The sequence below is a fragment of the Stylophora pistillata genome, chromosome 5, assembly GCF_964205215.1.
Source record: "Stylophora pistillata chromosome 5, jaStyPist1.2, whole genome shotgun sequence".
NCBI lineage: Eukaryota > Metazoa > Cnidaria > Anthozoa > Scleractinia > Pocilloporidae > Stylophora > Stylophora pistillata.
The window spans coordinates 19,348,317-19,368,958 of NC_142523.1; the positions used below are offsets into that span (position 1 = coordinate 19,348,317).

General features: G+C 38.1%; 1 protein-coding gene and 1 long non-coding RNA gene across 3 annotated transcripts; both read left to right on the plus strand.

The window, feature by feature from the left end:
• The first annotated feature begins 2,786 nt into the window (after nt 1–2,786).
• LOC148730690 (uncharacterized) lies at nt 2,787–6,283 on the plus strand. Of its 2 annotated transcripts, none has more exons than XM_088762260.1 (3): nt 2,787–3,493; nt 5,804–5,911; nt 6,147–6,283. In XM_088762260.1, exons 1-3 carry the CDS (start codon nt 3,392–3,394, stop codon nt 6,165–6,167), a joined length of 231 nt encoding a protein of 76 aa, XP_088618386.1. In that variant the 5' UTR covers nt 2,787–3,391; the 3' UTR covers nt 6,168–6,283. The 2 variants fall into 2 exon arrangements, with proteins under 2 accessions (XP_088618386.1, XP_088618385.1); XM_088762259.1 differs by having other exon boundaries at nt 5,804–5,919; nt 6,147–6,282.
• Nucleotides 6,284–13,933: 7,650 nt separating this feature from the next.
• On the plus strand, nt 13,934–15,876 carry LOC148730691 (uncharacterized). Its single transcript, XR_016001895.1, has 2 exons — nt 13,934–14,754; nt 15,183–15,876. It is a non-coding gene; the product is annotated as an uncharacterized LOC148730691 (long non-coding RNA).
• Nucleotides 15,877–20,642: the final 4,766 nt, after the last annotated feature.

The following is a 20,642-nucleotide window of genomic DNA, read 5'->3' on the forward strand; positions in this document are numbered from 1 at the left end:
AATTTTACTTGTTTATCTCGTAAGTAAACGATGGTAAATTAATACCCGAAGCGCTTTCCGAGCAACCCCATTCTTCTCCCACTGCTTTCACGCTTACAAAACAGGAAACGAGCAAAAGGAGGAAGGTGTGGCTGTCTTGACTAGCCATTTGACGAAGTTCAATCTGCTCCTTGTTCAACAATTTACATATCAAAACAAAGGAAATTTGTTCCTCTCTTTGATTTTGGCGGTACATTTTCAATTTGCGCTTGCGTAAGAGGGAAATCGCCCAAGACTCCTTGCTCAGTCTTGTTTTGACCACGAACGCCTTCTTAATTTTGACAGACCCGCTCGAGAAAAGGTGAAAATGACGAGGGAAAAACTTCACTTTGTAGTACGAAAATACACAAAATGGAAAGCCATGATATTATAGTTCAATATTTCGGTGGTACATTGTTAACTTTTTATACAGAGAGTAGGCAAGATGATATAACATCCAAAAATCGCACTCGATTTGAGTGGGCCGATGAAGTGGGCGTGGTCACGAAATTCAGTAAGAGACCATTTGTACCCCGCGAGTTTGATATGTATCTTGGCCGGTTTTGAATTTTTTTAAAAGCTCAGTAGTCATACGGATCCCTAATTTTCCTTTTTCATTTCGTTAACAATTGAGGTTAGTTTATAAATTGTGTATGACTTGACATAAAAATTATTTTTTTTTTGTCAATGTTATCATTGTTTTTCTAGCATGGAAAGAACAATTACAATTTCAGAATGCTATACGTATATTATCCCATTCCACAGCCACCCACAGTACAATCCACTGATATACATGAACTTGGATTATAAATTATGCTACACCCAATTTTGGCAAATTCTTTCTTACCAGCAAGCGTCGAAATTTTCAAGACAGCTCCTCTAGGATTTGCTTGGGTTTGTTCTCGATAACACTGCGGGGTGGTATTGTAATAGCCGGTTGATCAGTGAAAACAATCAGCATTTAAAGCAAATAATGGACGTTTTTAGTTTCCCTTTAATTTTCCTCTTCGACTACGTATCATGAAAATAACTGGAAGATGCTGTTTTCTAACTGATTTTCGATTGATGATTCCGGTCTTCGTCAGTCGAATGCCGCTCACGGTTTGAAAAGCTACGAGGGGTGAGTTGGATGATTTGCTGGATACCGAAAGTTGTTAATTGCATAAAGCAGCAACCGGATCAGCCAATTTGTAAAAATTCTACGTTTTAAGGTTTCTTGATCGTTGTATCAAACACGCGAGGTTTTGCTTGATTGGATTTTCATGTCAGTTTAGAACATGATTCGATGAACGTAGTTAAATAGCTTGATCTTGTTTACGGATTTCTGCTGTAATGTAGAAAGCAGTTAATTCAACCATCGCTTCGAAAAGAAAATTTGCCGAATAAAAATTTGTAGTCAAATAAACCTGATAGAAGAATTGGTCGTATTCAATAAGTGATTAAATGAACGTTGAAAAAGACTTACTGTTAGTGATCACTCTGTGGTCTGCTAAAAAAAGAAAAAAAACTAATTTCATGAATTGTGGCTTTAACTCCATGATTTTTGCTGTACTTTACAAATACCTCAATAAATTTTGTTTGATCAATAGAACCTCTTGGAACCACTGAGAATTCTGAGCACTCTTAACAATTTAACATCCGGGATTTTACGAGATTGCCCGCTTCTAGTCCCCCTGAGATTTCAAAAATTGATAATGATCTTGCAATAGTAAGAGACATAACCCTCAAAATAAACCTTCTTGTTAGTTATGCATCTTAATTTGATCCTCTCTTGCGAAAGTTTATCGGCTCTGCACTTAATAATTGATAAGTATGAAAAATTAAATCACCTGAACTTTCTTTCCTTAGCTACAAGATCATACGAGTAGTTTCATATACGGATGAGGATGTGTCTTCTCTGAGGGATTTGCTGGAAAGTCGGAAGAACGTAAGTTTTGAAAAGTGATATTCTTTTCTTTTGTAAGTTGTTTCATGCACCGGTTAAGGTAATATTAGCAACGTGAAACAACAGTAATAGCATCAAATAAGCGTAAATAATGGCGAAAATTAACAACCAAGTTATTTGATGCAAACATCATCAAATAACCGCGAAGTTCACCCGCACTGAAGTAATTCATTTGTATTTTAACTCGCCTTCTGGGCTCGTCCAAATACGGCACAACTCGTAAAAATAATCAGCGACACTATATTCAACAGAACGTCTAATAAAATATATTTATTGCAAGGATCATTTCTTTATGAGGTTTTGATGATTGGTTGTTGACAAACAAAAAAAAAAAAATGCGAAAACTCCCTCCGTGATATTGGATCTGTGGGCACGTTCTAGTGAGGTGCGCTGCAATTAAAACAATTGCTCAAACAAAGCGTGCGAAAAGACTTTATGTTTCGGAAAGTTGACACATTGAGACCAACGAAGGCAGCATAGTTGAGTGGTCAGTGTGTCGGACTTGCAATCCGTCGCTGCCGGGTTCAAGTCCCGTCCTGGCCACTACTTGGATTTGTTTCACGGTAGCCCCGAGTTTCAAATCCTCGGCCATGCTTGAAATGAAAGCACCATCACACTCTGGGAGAGAGGTGCATATTAACCTAGGTCCACATTTAATAGAGAATTTCCTGGCTCGTCTTGCTTATCCTTCTCTGAATAAGGAAGCAATATCAATGGACACAGGAGAGGTGGTTAATAATCAGGTTACATGTTGTTATAGAAACAACAATTTCAACAGCTGTTATCACACACTGGATGAGGTATGATAACAATATGGAAATGTTAGGATATTTCATAGAGTCCTAGTCTTATTTCTAAAAACGATGCTTATTATAAACTAATTGCGATTTGAGACGGCAATACCACATTATATTGACGGCTAGTTGGGAGAAAATATATTCCGTATTGGGCTAGCCGTCAATATAATGTGGTATTGCCGTCTCAAAATCGCAATTATTTTTGTGTCGCGTTCCATCACTTATAAGGATAAATAAAACTGTAAAATAATCAACCCACGCCCGCTCAAAATATCAAATCTTTCTACCTGCGAAACGTATCCATGGTAACACTAATTTCGCACGCAAATAACTTTGTCGCAGGTAATTTGCAATTCCCCGCAAATTTATAGTCTTTGTTACCATAAAATGAGTTGATTGAAACCGAAAAGTGTTGAAAATTACACAGGAATGGAGTCCGAAGAGCCATTCGGTGATGAAATACGAAATTTTGCTATTTGTGGGACTGTTTTTGAAGAGTTATTTAAGGGCATCGATGTACTAGACGTCGATGCGAAAACCGAAACAGCCGCCTCGACTGAAAATAGTGGGCGGAAAAGTACAGAAAATGAGGAGAATAAGAGGAAAAGAAGCATCGTCATCCTAGAAGACGATGAAATTGAAGAGTTTCAGAGCAAGCAGGTTGCTCAAAACACTGTCAAACGAACTGAGAGTGCTGTTCGTCGTCTTGAAGCCTGGTAAAACGATCGATATGGTAAGAAGCTCGTGTTGTCACGTATGAAAAAACTAATGCAAGCGACCTACTGACAGTTTGTTTAATAATAACACTTTGAATTCTTGCCAGATTAACATTCATTTTCCAACTGGCAAGTGACTTTGTCACATTATTACAATGTTTATGACTGTAAAAGTCGAATTTGCAATAAATACTGTTGAACTTAGTCTCCCTCGCGGCCGTTTTTAGTCTCACGCAACGCTTCTCTCAACAGGGAGGAGCGTTGCGTGACGAGACTAAAAACGGCTGCGAGGGAGACTATGTTGAACTTAGCTCGAAGTGAAATATTTGTACAATCATTTGAATGCGGCAGTAATTTGTTTGTGTACGTCAGCAACCCAACTTAGTGCAACGACGTCAATTTCAAAATTAGAACCAATCACAGGCCGCAAAAGTGAGACGGCAATACCACGAAATTTTGACGGCTAGCGCATAGCCAAAACTGTAAGAAGATTGCGATACTATAGATAATTGGCTGGGGAAAAGGGCATGAAAAGGCAATTCTATACCCTTCTGTTTATACCTAGGTATCTCTTTGTCTAGGGTAACCTATTTTGATATCAAACAACAACAAACATATGAAACATATGTATGAACTGCGGTTATGAGACGTATATGTGAACGATCCTTCGCAGTAAAGCACTATTTGAGCAATAGTGAAAATCAGACCTGAAAAAAAATTTCAGGCCTGTACGGGATTCGAACCACTGACCTCTGCGATACTAGTGCAGCGCTCTACCAATTGAGCTAACAAGCCAACTGGGAGCAGGCCATCAAATTAATTCGACATAAACCCGTAGATGATAAATCAAACAACAACAAACATATGAAACATATGTATGAACTGCGGTTATGAGACGTATATGTGAACGATCCTTCCTTTTACTGCGAAGGATCGTTCACATATACGTCTCATAACCGCAGTTCATACATATGTTTCATATGTTTGTTGTTGTTTGATTTATCATCTACGGGTTTATGTCGAATTAATTTGATGGCCTGCTCCCAGTTGGCTTGTTAGCTCAATTGGTAGAGCGCTGCACTAGTATCGCAGAGGTCAGTGGTTCGAATCCCGTACAGGCCTGAAATTTTTTTTCAGGTCTGATTTTCACTATTGCTCAAATAGTGCTTTACTGCGAAGGATCGTTCACATATACGTCTCATAACCGCAGTTCATACATATGTTTCATATGTTTGTTGTTGTTTGATTTATCATCTACGGGTTTATGTCGAATTAATTTGATGGCCTGCTCCCAGTTGGCTTGTTAGCTCAATTGGTAGAGCGCTGCACTAGTATCGCAGAGGTCAGTGGTTCGAATCCCGTACAGGCCTGAAATTTTTTTCAGGTCTGATTTTCACTATTGCTCAAATAGTGCTTTACTGCGAAGGATCGTTCACATATACGTCTCATAACCGCAGTTCATACATATGTTTCATATGTTTGTTGTTGTTTGATTTATCATCTACGGGTTTATGTCGAATTAATTTGATGGCCTGCTCCCAGTTGGCTTGTTAGCTCAATTGGTAGAGCGCTGCACTAGTATCGCAGAGGTCAGTGGTTCGAATCCCGTACAGGCCTGAAATTTTTTTCAGGTCTGATTTTCATTATTGCTCAAATAGTGCTTTACTGCGAAGGATCGTTCACATATACGTCTATTTTGATATGATAACATTGCCATGTCTCTCTATGAATTTTTAACTCTTTAGCCTGATTGTTTTCTCTCTATTTACATTTGTCGTTATTCTTAGATTAAGCAAAGCGAGAGAAACACCGAAGGTTTGATTTTCATAACTTGCGGAATTCACACTAGGGAGTGGATAAGTCCTGCCACTTGCATGTATCTAATACGCCAGTTCCGCTTTACGAAGCAGGAATGACTCAGTCAGTTAGTCATTTGAGTGATGTTTATCCCATAACGCTCTAGAAATGTTTCACCTGCTTCGCCTCCTACATATGCACACTCGATTCTTTAAATTCATTTCTAATTTCAAAGTCGTCAAACTCTTAGAGCTTCTTACGATCAGATGTTTTTCCTTTCTCTCTTCTCATCAACCCAGAGCCATTATGCAATAACTTGCAATAACTGCCGCAAATTATTGTCCACCAGCAAATTATTGTCTACCGTTTTCTCATAAAAAAAGGCAAATCACCTCCTTCGACAGTCGGAGTGATATTCCTAAGCAAAGTTAGGAAGAAAACCCAGCGTCAAGTTATATTTTACTCCACCGACTTTAACTTGATAATAGTGAATGTCTATTTTTCTTATACTATTTGAATTTCTGTTGCAGCTTCTGAATTCCACAGATCGGGACGAAGAAACTACGAACATTACCAAAATATTTGAATGGTTTTTCTTGCCGGTGTTTAATGTTGACGGTTATGAGTTCACTTACAAGGTAGACAGGTATCGTTTAATCTTTATTTTCTGATATAAGTACGTAATAACAAATATTTTGCATAAACCGATGAGGTATATAGATGGCCGAATGGAAGCATGGATGGGGAAATTTAGGAAAAGTTTTAAAATTGAATTCACAGGAATTTTTTTTTAATTTACTTTTTCAAACAAATTTTCGAAAGACCGCTTATGGCGAAAAAATCACCGAGCGTTTGATTCTTTCTTACCTGCAGAATGTATTGGTGTGGACCTGAACAGGAACTTTAAGAACACAACGTGGAGCGGGAAACAACTGTACATGTGCTGTTTTTTCGTCTATCACTGTTTTAGCATCTGCAGTATTCATATTTGGACATACTGTAATACACTTACTTCCTCGCTCGGAAATTCAAAAATTACATTTCCAATTTGAAAAACAAAGCGGCAGGAGTGGCTTTGCATGCGAGTCCAACCGACAGAACGAGAAATCTATGGGTCCGGTTTGTTCGAATGAAAAGGAAGAATTTCTTTCCACAACCACAGGCTAAATTTGTCATTTTGCTCGGTGCATTTCGAGAAAGATATTTTACTCGAGCTTTCGATCCGACACAGCGTCGGCAACTTAAACCCGGTTCTTTGCCTAGCAAATGGAGAAGAAAGGAGCCATCTACAGAATGGGATTCAACGAGACAACTTCACATGAAGGAGAAGGAGCGGCAAAACGTTAGGTTCTTATGGGTTCTTCTTATGTTATACATTTTCGTTCTCATGTACAAGATGTTTGATATTTTAGTATCGCCAATTTAAAGCATACACTATATAATTTGGATATATCAACAACGTTGAAATGGTAAATTGGCCACCGTAACGATTACAAAAGCTGACGTTTCGAGCGTTAGCCCTTCGTCGGAGCGAAGGGCTAACGCTCGAAACGTCAGGATTGACGAGATACATTTGTATTTTATTGTTGTAAGTAGTGTATACTTTATGAATAAGGGCTGATAGTTTCTAAAGAAACTGTTTGGGGCTGCGTCGGTGGGAGTAACGAGATAATTTGGAGCGAGTACATCAGAAGTGCGTGATAAGATTTCTTTCCTCCGATTTCGATTGCCTGCCATCGCACCCTTGTAGGACGCTGTATTGTGGTAGCAAGGACTAAATTACTAAAAAATAGCTGGTAATCGTTTCCACCTAGAATATATGGTCTATACTACCCACTAAATCGGTAAATTTTAAGGAAAAAATGTACGCAATTCTGGTTTTCCAGAAAATTACGAAAAAAACGCGAGGCCAAAATATTTATTATCGATAAACAGACACGATTTTATGCGCTGATTGTGCGAAATATCACACCTCGGAAAACCTATTAGAGATCACTTTTTTTGACCTCTGGCACATATTGGGAAGAGTTAGTTACCTGCGCTAAATTCAGTGACATTACTTATAATTATTTACAGCAACAGCAAATTATGCTTAGTTGCAATTTAGAAAGCACACTTACACATCTCATGAATTTCTTTTTTCCAATTTGGTTTAGAAATTCAAAAGCTGGGTCAACAATAGTTTTATCTTTACTAGTTCTGATGTACTCGCACACTCGTTTCGTTTAAAAAGTTTGTCATACCATAATTTTGTTTGACACGGCATTCCCTCAATCTTCCCTCTCCTTCTTTGAACTTAGGATAGGTAATACGAAGTTTTGTTTTGCGCTGGGAATCTTTTTGCTGATCTCTGTTTTAGTTCCAGTTGAAATGGAGAGCAGTTAGAATTGTCCTGAAAATACAAGCAAATATTGAAACTAATTTAGAATGGAATTAACTAATATCTGTGAACCAAACATTTGTGGCTTTGTGATTTATTTTTCTAATTAAGTAATTTATTTCATTTAAAATACCTGCTTAGAATTCCATGATATGAGAATGCTAACATTTTGGGTGCAAATTGGTTCACAGCAGAGTGGTAACCTTCAAGGCAGTTTGTTTGCTGTAGTGGTGTTTTATTCCCCTCAGCAAGAAGGAGTTGTTAAGTGCCTCGCAGAGTTTGATGTATACATTTGAACCTGATATAAAAAGAACATTGTATTTCAAGCTCTGTGTACACCATAAAAATGATTTATAATGAGTTGTACTTATCTGTGTATCTGACTAATTAATTATTAATTAGTCAGATACACAAAAGTACTTTGAACTCACTTCTTCAACTGCAGTAAGAGGAAGGCAAAAATGTAAACACATAAGATCATACCTTTTATTCTCTCGATTCGTATTGTGAAAGCTTTTGTATTTCATAACACGGAATACATACCAATCTCCGATGTCTTCCTCCAACGGCTTTTCAGGAAAGCTCTCTGGTTCACTTTCTTCGCTGTAACTGTAATAACTTTCGCTCGAAGACGAAAGGTGAAGGTGAACGAGACATATTTTTACGGAGAAAGGAGCAAGACAATAGCGAATTTACTACATGAGAAGTTAAGAAAATGACGTCACGACAAAAAGACAATAGGCCAAAAGCGCGTAGCCGCAGCTCTATACCGCAGGCTCACTGGAACGTAAATTCACGATGGCGGACGCGAAAAAACAACTTTTCGGGGCTGATTTTTTCCAGTTTGTGGGGTGTAAATCTTCATTTCAATGAAATATTAAGTTACAATCTTCCTAAATGACCTGATATAAATGATTCTTTGTGACAAACACAACATCAAAACTTCGTCTTAGTAGCACTTTAATAACTGGGATGCTTTTTAGGCGGTGTACAACTATCTTGGCGATTCATTTGGACTCTAGTAAACACTGGCATTTTCTCGAGCAAAGTGCCCCAACCGTCGTCGGGAAACTGCACCGAAATACCCTCTTCTCCGCTAACACCATTGAAGGTGCTCAATCGTTCTTTTCTGCGACTGTAAATCTTGTCTGGATCTGGGTCAACAATAGTTTTATCTTTGTCAGTTCTGATGTACTCGCACACTCGTTTCACGAGCTCCGCTTCTGTCTTCAGACTTTTTCCCAAATCATCGTGTCAAATCAAGTGTCCTTGGCCCCATATTTTTCAACATTCACATCAATGATTTATTCTATCACATTAAGCAGGCAAACTTGAATGCCTATGCCGATGATCAACAGTTGTACTCGTCTGACAAGGACCTCAAAACGCTAAACACACGACTGGAATACGAACTTGGTATTGCTAACAGTTGGTACGAGCGAAATGGCATGATTGTAAATCCAGACAAGCATCAGGCAATGGTGATTGGTGCGAATAGTGAATATGAATTTTCTTTTCCTGTCAAGAATTCAATTGAATTATTGGGCGTAACTATCGACAAGGATCTGAGCTTTAATTGTCACATCTCACAGATGTGTGGTAAGGTTAATAAACAATTTGGTGTTCTTAAGAGATTTAAAAACACTATTACCAGTAATGTAATGCTGCGTTTATATAAAGCTTTTATTCTACCGCACTTTCAATATTGCTCTCTTATTTGGTATTTTTTATGGCAATAGAGATTGACTGTGATGATTTAGAGTCCTTGAACAAACGTATTTTAGGATTTATTTTTAATGATCCACTGTCTAGTTATGATGATCTGTTAAAGAAAGCAAAGATAGCATCCTTACATACTGGAAGACATTACAAAACTCTAATGGTAGTTTTCAAGAGCTTATTTGTTGCTATGTATCCTGGATATCTAAATTAACTTTTTTTTCTTCGTAATTCAAGTTATTCACTGAGAGGAAAGAATATTCCGACTCTACCTATACCAAAAACAACAAAATATGGTCTTGAGTGCATCCGATATCAAGCAGCAAAAACTTGGAATTCACTCCCGGATAGCGGGAGAACAATCACATCATTTAAGGATTTTTAGATAGCCATAAGGAAAATGAACTTTTAGTAGCAATTTTTTTCTTATTATTGTATTGGTAGTAGTTCCATTTATAATTTGAAAGACTTGTGTATTTTTCTTTCTTGAAGATATTAGCTCAACAGAGCTACTCTAAAAATTAGAGTCGAAATAAAGTATCATTTGTGTATGTATGCATGTATCGTGGCACTTAAGCCACAAACGTAGTTCTGTGTTTTTCAGCACTTCAGGCTTTCGTCCAAGTAGAGAAGCGCCTGGAATATTATCTTCCGTAAGAAAAATCGCTTTGAAAGAATCATCGCGTAAGCAACTCGAGGAGGAAAGTGAAATTTTGAGGCCTTTGTGACCTCGTTTTCATGCTATTCTCACCAGGCCTCGCGCTACACCCGCCATTATGAAAGTCGTATAAGGCAGGACTGTCTTGAGGTAAATCTGAGCGCTCTGATTCGTTCTTACTTGGTCTGGATTTGCCATACGGACCATTTACACGGACGCGGTCATAAGCCGTATATTTTTGTTCGCGAAAGCCAAAAAATTAAGATTAAAGAGGTTTTCCCGAATGTTATGATAAAGTACATAGTAACATCGCTTGCTTGAGCTGTATTGGGAAATACTGGCGTGGTCGTTTTTATACGGACTATAACTGCCCTTTAATTAATTAATAAGGAGAGACAACTCTAACACAATTATCAACACGGGTTTCGGAACGTTTAATTGTAATAACCGATAACGGCGGCCGGCATAGATCGAGGAGACAAACAAAAGGGGCGAAACGACACAGTTAAAAATTTGTTGCGATATTGTTGATTCCCTGCCTAGTGGCGAAATAGCTGCACGAAGCAATGACCAATACAGTGGAACTTACTGGACAGAAATGCACAAACTACGATGAACAATACGGTTAAATACATGCTACGTTACGTAACGTTACGAAATGACACAAAGAAAGCGCACGCGAAATTTTTACTATATTTAGCACTATTACAACAAGAACAATGAACAGAGGAAAAGAATAAGGCGTTAGCGATCTACACGGACCTCGCTGCGCTCTCTCCGTACGCAGTAAAAGCTCTAGTAACGTTGGATTAATGGCTGGTTGAAAACGTTTAAGAGCGGAGCGTCTGACTGAAATCAATAGCGTAGCTCAGTGCTGTAATGTCTGCCAAAATGAGAAACAAGTAATTGAAGTAAAACGGATGGAACGAAACGTTTGAGCCACAAACAATCTGCAATATTCGGTTGTGTGAAAATTGCACTGAGAATGTATAAACACCGACATGTAGTTGTTGTCAGAGGAATGTTTATAATCTGCCTGATTTGTGATCCTAACGTACACATTTCTTCCATACTTGAGAAAAAAAAATAAATGTAAATAAATGTTGCGCTGAAGTTCACTGATTGTCGGTGCCAAAATTTTCACGCGCTCTCTCTTTATCAGCAAATTAGACTAAACATACCCTTAGCCACCTTCAGGTTTCTTCGCTGTTGTCTCAAAATGAACCATTATAAGTTTTAACCACACAGCAAATTTAAACATAGAAAGAACAACAGGTGTCAAATACTTTATGCCCTTGAGGTGACCGAGAAAACTCGAGGTGGCTAAAAACTGGTTTATCATATGGAATGCTTTACCACTGTTTATGTTTCTTAACGGCATGTTACCTGAATATAATAATCTTATCCGACGGCTCGCTCATTCTCTCTTACGCTAGTCATTTGTCCGTTTCACGGCTACGCTGAACAATTTGTCACGCAGTGAGATCACGACCCTAAAAGAGTTGAAAAACAACTCTGCCTCAAACCTCAAAAGTGATAGCCGATAAAAGGAAAACCGTCAAAGTGGGTTCACCCATGCACCGTCGCATTTACCCGCGACCAGCAAAGATTAGTCTCTCCCCTCTTTCCCTACCTTGTAATACAAAGAAATCGAGCCAACAATGTTACCGCAGAGTAGGTTCGTTTTAGAGAAACACGATTGACGATTTTCGAAATTTTTGATCTCAACTCCACGAGGCGATTCTAAAGGTCAATTGTTGTAGATACCTTTGTAAGGTAGCGGCCATTTTACAAGCAACAGCAAAGATAAGAACAAGGGTCTACTGCGGATGTTATTTCCAACACATGTAGTAAAAATATTGTTAGTGTGATAAAAGTGTTTTTCAGTTATTGACTCCCTTAAACTACTGTGCAGATTTCACTTTTATTTCACTTATTAAAAAACATCGCTGGAGTTATCTAAAGTACAGTTGTTTAGAAATGGCGTAAGAGGAAATGAAAAATACTTGAAATTACCATGAGACACCGTTGATCTTGGGTTCGAGGAAAAAGGTAACGGTTACAGATCTCTACAAGTGATCGAATTTCGTTCGAAGTAGGGCTGGGTTTGAGTAATCGGGAATCGACTGAGGTTAGCGCGCGGAAGCGCTTTTTAATGTTCCGGCTTGCACGATAAGAGCGGCCTCGTAAAACTTCGGAACGCACACTCTTTTTGTCGGTTTCCGAAAGACACAAACAGGCCGAAAGGTGAGGACAGTGCCTCTAAGACGCAAAAAAAATCGGCCGCCTTTAATCTTGTTACTTGACAGCTACACCTCTATATAAGTAACAACTCCGCAAAGCTGCATTCAAATTACTCAGATCAATACAGAAGACGCATCCTGTGTTTTTGTCTGTTAACGATGGCTTCGCATGTGGATATTTCAATTTGTGTTCCGCTGAACTCTTCGTCCGTGGCTCCTTCATCTCGAAAGCCTTCAGCCAGTCTGCCTCCACACAGACCTATGCTTGAACCGGTCTCCACTCAACCACTTTCCTTTTCCATATCCCGGATTTTGGGGTGTGAAGGCAGCTCCTTTCATTCTTCGTCATATTCGCTGCTTCCTGGTAAGTTGCGTTCCTTATATCTTAAATGTTTTAGTCTATTTCTCAACGATTTCGCTTTAAGTTTTGATAAATGCTATTTACGAGAAAAAGAGAGAAAGTTCAGGGATTTTCCTGATTGTATTTCCAGTCATTTAAGTGTCCAAGGAAAATAACGACTTTGGATAATCATTTTCTTCCAATCTTCAATGAAAGAAATACGACTAAATCAGTTTCCTCGGAAAACCAAGAGAATACCATCTCCCGGTAATACGTGGCCTTAAGTGCTCAACTTACACGGAAAGTGTACAACACACAAACGATGAGGTTTGCAGATTAATTCTAGATTCTCGGATTAACCATGTTCTGTAGTTGTACGTTGAATAAAATATCTAAATGATAACCTCCAGGCCTTGCTTCGAGACTTAGGTTTCAGAAGCTTGATGCATATAGTTATTTTCTAAAATGTTTACATATTTAGCCATTAGTGAATGAAGTCATTCTTTGATCTTTTGTCTCGTTTCAGCTAATGATAACTCAACTACCGAAAGCGATAGAGGGAGCTTCAAAGAGGACAGCCGTAAAAACCACGAGCACTTGCCGAGCGTTGACACCGACAACCTGAGCACTGACGTGGACAGCGATACAAACCAATGCAGTCCAACCCCCGCGCGGCCAAAGATGACAAGGAAACAACGAACCACGTTTTCACCTCTGGAAATCTGGGAAATGGAGAGAGTGTTTGCACAGAGACCATATTTGATACAAGAGGACGAAAACGAATTAGTACAAAAACTTGGACTCACTACAAGGAATATACGGGTAAGATTTTTTAACTTATCTTTTTGGTTACCGGGTTAAAGGCTTTTTCTTTATGCAATTCAATCTCTTCCGAAAAATTTCGGAACATTTTATACAAGTATACAGCTGTTTCGAGAGCGGTTGTCAGAAAAAAGTGTAAAAGTACAAACGAAAACCCCACCGAAAGGCATAAAGAGTAGTTTTCAGGTCACAAGTGCTTGATCTTAGGAATACCGGGAAATATCAAAAATTGTCGTTGTAGGGATGAGGCATTGCAGGTTTGATGAATTTAGTTTTTTATTCCACTTATTAAAAATTCATTAAGTACCAAATATCCTTTGGAGACTGTTCTCGAAACAGCTGTATTTCTATAAACATCTTGGCAAAGCTACGAGTCCTTTTTAGTCGTGGGTACGCGAAGCGTGTAAGCGACTATTAGAATGGGGCAGAACATGGAAATGTCACTCACTCATATGTAAACCAATCGATATGTTGACGGCAGATCAATGTTGATAGCGACCTTCTGAAATTATACGGGGACGCCTTTATCACATTTCCAAAGTAATGCTGCGACGTTAAAATTAATTCGACCTTTCTTCGAAGGAGTTTCGATTTTAGTTAAAATACTCGTCGGAGTTAGCACATGCGTAACCGATTTAAAGCTATTTGAAAGCCTAAAGGTGTAACTGTGAGTGAAGACGCTTAGTACAATCGCTTTTCCGCGATCATCTTTCGCCATCATTTGCATTATTGTGGAATATTCCTCGCCGTTCCCGGGTATGTTTTGTTTTTAACAAAGCGTCCAGGTCACAATCGTTCTTAAATACAGTTTCAAGCCTTCATTCTTTCACTGCGAGCCGTCAGTATTTATATCGTTATATATCGCTAAAATGAGGAACCTGGAAAGTTTTATAGGGAAAGAGAAGCGTTGTTTTCGTGATTGGTTAATTGTTTACTTTTCTGATGGTTTTACCTCTCTCGTCTGTTTGGTGACTACGAAGACAATAATCTGTGAAAATTATTGTGTGTACACCCCTGAACGTATACGAAGTCGAAGGAACAGTTTAGATCTAAGTCAACATTTTTGTCAACAAATTGAAAGTATACTCATACCGGTTTAAAAGGTGAAGAGTCAACACATATAAAAGCTGTCTTTTCTCTTTTAGTATACGATGGCTTTGAAATTCTATTTTAGAACGATTGTGGCCAGTTTTTTAAAAACAGAATTCAGTGGCCACTTTGTTAAAAACAAAATATGCGTAGAAACGGGCAAGGAATATTCCGAAATAGTGCAAATGATCATGAAAGTGATTGCCAAAAAGGCGATTGCGTGACACTCGGTAAGTTATAAGATGACATATGTTGTCACGTATCAGAAGAAATAACAATTTTCAAAATTTCTAGTCTGCATTCTATACCCAGTCTGCAGTCTGCATTTTGTACCTAGTCTGCATTTCGTAACCGGTTTGCAGTCTGTATTTTGTACTGACCGATAGCTGAAATGTGAACTCTGACTATTCGCTCAAAATCACCCCAGCAGTTCAAAATAATACCAAGAAGTCTCAACTGTATCCGGGAGTCGTCCATTGGAATTCAATTATCTTCAAAACTCATTCAAGCGCAATGTATCCACACTTATTCACACTTTCCTTTGATTCTGGTTTTGTATATGTTTATTAGGTATTTAACTCATATTAACAAAACCATTAGCCTTCTGTCCAGCCGCATGACACAAGTTACTAACGACTATTTACCTTCATATTTTCAGTTATGGTTCCAAAATCGTCGGGCCAAGTTACGGAAACAAGCGAAAGTCTCAAATGATGTCCATCGAACCAGCCGGCCAAACCAGTTTGCCCAGTTTCGGCCTCCACCTCCACTGCCATCGTATCATCCTGAAAATCTGTTTTACCCAGCTTTCCACGGCCCATATCTTCCACGGTTTACCTGGCAGGCTGGATTTTCGCCAAGAATGTTGCCCTCATACCCACATGAACATGCGCCCTGCTCATGCCGTCATATGAAGTCAGTGGCCAAACAGGAGAACTACTTGAAATACCCATTTAGTCAGTTTGAAGAATTCTCAGCGGTCTTAGAAAGGTTGCCTAAACCAGATCATCTTTAATTTGCAAACTGTGACGCGATGACCAGCGACCACCAATAGCGAACCAGCACTGCCGCAAAGGAGAATAGCGCGAGAAATTATGATTCAACTAATGTGTCATATTTTGGAAAATTGAAATACAATTCAATGCTGTTACAGTTTTGTTGCACAGACTAGGAATCTGTTGTAAGACCTTCCATTGCTAACCATATGGATACAGTGTATGTTCATTTTTCTTTTTATTTAAACAATGTTTGTTCTCAGTGAACTAGAATGTTAATACAAAGAAGCCTTGCTTTACTGTATATTTTCAGTTTTAAAAAGCAGAAACCGGTTAAATAAAAATGTTTTTCATTAACTGGTTGATGCTAGCGTTACCAAATTTAGTCAATTTTCCAAATACTCGATTGATGCATCCCTCTCCCAAATAAATTTTGTTAGCGGAGTTTGAATTACGCTTCACATCGAGAAAAAAAGAACTGAATAGGTCAGAATATTCTTCAGTCCATATCAGGGAGTAGAAATGATAAACTCAATTTCTTCTGAATCATCACGCTACAAATAAGTGTAAGCGTCGCACCAGTCGTGGCTACCCCCAGAAACTTTGTACTTCTGTCATAGGTTTACACTGCCTTTCCACTATCTAAATGTACGTAAGGTGAAATATCCATCTGGTTGACTGACCTCTCCTCTATATATCGTCAGCTAGAAGTTCTGCATAAACATAACGTGAGCATTCAAATACTTGCGTTACTCCAGCATTCCATAAAAAGTGCAAAACGTGATTTATGCGGCAAATTGTAATAAAAATAATTCTAAATTCCCTGGGTCCACAAACCAGACTCGTTTTGCGTAAACAATAATAGCGATATTTACTTAGCCACGAAACAGCTAGGTAAAATATCCACCACTTTCACCGACACTGAGGTTATCAGTTGTTTTAGCATATACCACACAGAACACATAAAACTGGTATCACACCCCTTAGTTACAGATTCTTCTAACAGCCATTTTTGGTGATCCTTGCAATCTGATTGGCTCTAAAGAGTGTGAAATATTCAGAAATGGCACAGTTTCTTTTTCATTAAATTGCGCAAATTTCCCAGATAACGAGAAAGCAACACTAAAAAGAAAACTTCCAATCAGATTTCCAAGGCACTTTTAAGTAACCACCACATTTCAGGAGACTAGGTGGTTTAATGATGACCAACAGACGACCACCTAATTCATTCTGGCGACATACATTGATAAATCAACGTTAGCTCTTGTAGATTTGCGCCCCTGTAGTAGTAGTTCTTTATTTAATGTGGCACCACACTTAGCTGCAAGCTACTTTCTAGAAAGCCCACAGAAAAATATTCAAAAATAAAAATTACAACCTACTTTAAGAATTATGTACATTAAGTAAAATATTATTACAAAAAGGATATCGCAATAAATATAATTTTTTTCGACTTCAAAAAAGTTTTCGCATTGAATGATAAGGAAGATGTTTCTGGAGCGCAGAAAGTAACAACCCATTCGACCTGGTTGAAAAACCCTTTTCCCCTCATATCATTAGCCATATAGTCCTGCACAGACATTTCCTCATTAGAGTGTGAATTAAAAGATGACCTTTTCAACCTACTTCACAACAGAATCCTATGGTACTACAAATTAAAGCTGATTGCTGCGCAAATAGTAAATGGATAGGTAACTTTTACGCGATAATTTTAAAATTGTCTCCGGAAAGTTAAAATGTAAAAGCAATTGGAAGCTAAAATCTTGAGTGGTTTGATTTATTCGCGGTTTGAGGAAAGGATTCCCCACCTGTACTAAGTTCAAAAAGAGAAGGATAATGCATTCTCTCTTGATTCAAAATACTACTCCCTAAACTAGAACTGACTTCAAGTTCTCTCATTTGTAATCCTAAACTGTAAGGCCTTTTCTGAAATGCGCCCTTGTTTTGCAAAGAGGGTACGTGCGAAGTCTTTGATAAGTAATAGATCTTTTTATCTTCAGGTTAAGTCACGAAAGGTAACTTGGTGAACAACTACAGCAAAGATATCAATGATATCATTACTAGCAACATCAACCCTGACAAAACAAAGCAGTCAGAAGTGAACTTGATACCAAACAAGACACAATCCACATATGAAGTGCGAAAAGCTGGGAGCGGAATTTGAAGAAGGACCTACAATCTGTAGCAGATTTACGTTTGGCTTTTTATCGAGTGTTATCGAAAAAGGAAAGAAGCGACCTCTAGACGAGACCGATATCCCTTCCTTAGATGTTGAAAGCACGAAATCTTTGCCTGAAAAACTGAAATTAAAATAGAAATAAGAAATCAAAATTGGAAGAGTCCAAAGTTCTGAACCTCGTTTGAGAAACGCAGTCCTACGAGCTGTCGACAAATACTTAATGGCTCTGATTGTACAACTAGCAAATTTAGAGACATTTTGCGCGATGACTCAGCCTGTTCTACTAAGCTTTCTCCTGACCGAGACTGCGGTGATGTCCTCTAATTCCCCCGTCAAAGTGGAAATGTTTCTTGTTTATTCAACACTTTTCTGTGTGAGCTGTTTTATTCAAACGATTGTCACTCACCAAGGTAGTTGTGCCACGTTTCCAATGGCGGTTCATGTTGAAGCTTCTTTGACTGGTATAGTTTACAAGAAGGTAGGTGGATAATGATTTTTTGCTGCTTAATGATATATATATATATATATTTTAAGTTTTGAGAGGGTTTTATTCCTAACAAACCACATAAGTTACAAAATAAAAGTGCTAATGCACATGGGCTTGGCCCCAACTAATTATTAATAAACAGTCCAAAGTTCCAAAGTTCAAAAGTTCTTAAATATTTACGAGTATTAAATATCCCTAATATTAATGTAAGGTTATAAATAATTCCAAAATAGTTAGGTCTAATATTAATATAAGCTTAATCTATAATATTGGTATGGCTAGGGCTAATGTAGACTAATATTAATGTAATGCTAGGATTGTTTAATACTAATTTTAAGTTACAAATAATTCCAAGTTAATTTGATCTAATGTTAACTAAAGCTTAAAGTGCTACTACGATGAAATTTTGACACACCTTTCTTTTCCGCTCAATTAGCAGTTAACATCCCCATCAACATTATTACCAAATTTCAGCTTCGGGCGATGGCGAAAACCCTATTATTTTCGCGATTATAATCTATAATTTTCGCCTACCATTAATCCGTCATTATTCCACCATTATTCCTACGATCTGGTTACCAATGCCTGAGGGCAGGTCGCAAGAAACTTCGCAGGAAACCTGGTGACGTTGTTTTCCCAAGTCAAACCCGACACATGGCTAATTTCTTAGACAATTCCAGCGAGTTTATGTTTTAGCAAAGTACGTAAATCTTTCAACTCAATATGGTAGGAAGTCGTTGTGTTGTTCAGGGCTGCAGCAACCGCACCAACAATGCGGCAAGAGTGGCTTTGCATGCGAGTCCAACATACAGAACGAGAGATCTGTGCGTCCGGTTTGTTAGAATCAAAAGGAAGAATTCCTTTCCACAACCACAGGCTTAATTTGTGATTTGCTCGGTGCACTTCGAGGAAAATTGTTTGATTCGAGCTTTCGGTCCGACACAGCGTCAGGATAAATGCAAGGTGCCTCGTGATCAAATCCTGGGAAACGACAACAAAGATGCCATGTTGGACTTTCATCAGTGAGGATAAACATAATTGTTACATTTATGTGTCCTCTATCGTGATTATTAAGCTTACATTTGTTATGCTTTTGCTCAAACAGAGTATATTATCCGCTGTTATTTTTCAGTTCGTTTCATTAGTTATGTCGCTTTTTTGCGAATTTTAAATTCACGTTTTTGTTCTGCAGGAATGTTTGTTTGGTACAAAATAACGCGGTGTCAAATAAATGTGATGATGTATAATTTGGACAAAGTAGCGCCATGCATAGAACAAAAGTGTGACGAATCGGCGTTGTGTGCTCAACAAAATGATGTTGCAAAAGAAATAGAATATGCAAAAGAATTCAGATCTCATCATGCGGTGTTTGTTAATCGTTGTGATATTAACAGTGGTGAGTACCATGTGCGAAGACGATTCGATCGTGAGCATAGCAGAATGCCAGTAAAAAAACTAGTAAAGCTTTCACGTAAAAACAAATAAATTAAGAAACTGATGTGCGGGGGAATTCTTAAAAACATTCTTATCTCATCAAAAATGTATTGCTACGTCAAATGCAGAGTCAGAAAAACGAGCAGTAATGACAGTATTAAGTTTGTACAAAAGATGAGAAAGAAGTGGCTTTCGAAACAGGCAACACTGAATCGAAAATTGTTGAGTTGTAGAGACTCTGAGCAAATATCTATCCTTGTATAGCTGTAATACATCATCAAGTGTGCACAAGAATGCAAGCCACAGAGGTCATTGGGCTACACTGAATGTGTACAATGACATTGAAACAAATTTTGGGTCTCCAAAACATGGTATTGATCCTATTCTAACAATCAAGGCACCATATAGTCAAGGTGATATTATGTACTTCGATGAAAATGCTGGAAAACAATGTGTTACTATGAGTTTGATTACTCTGATTTCTAATAAGATAAAAGGAGCACATACCTGGTACAAATTTTTGAGATGGGTAATTAATTGTATTCAACACTGTTATGATTGATGTAAAGGGAAGTTTTATTTAATGCAAACAGAATGACTGTCAATGATTGCTTTGTCTGAGAAAACTTACCGGCTTAAGTAAAGTGAAAGCTACACTGGTAATTTACATTATTGTGATTCAATAATTGAGGAATATCAGTACAGTATGTCTACAGAGAGGGCTTTTGAATTACTCGTGTCGCAAAATTACTCTTCATTTATTCTGACATTAGAATGTAAACAGTGTCAGTATGTATTGTACTGATAATGGGAGTTGTAAGATATTTGATTCTCATAGAAGAGGCGAATATGGTAGAAGCCATCCCTCAGGTACGTGTGTACTATTAGAGGTACCATCTATTCAGGGCTTAGTACAGTATTTCCAGACTATAGACTCCCTCAATGACAATTATAAACTCAGAGAAGTGCAGATAAGTACATATAAAATAACTGCAGTGAACTGTTTGAGAGAAGAACACAACT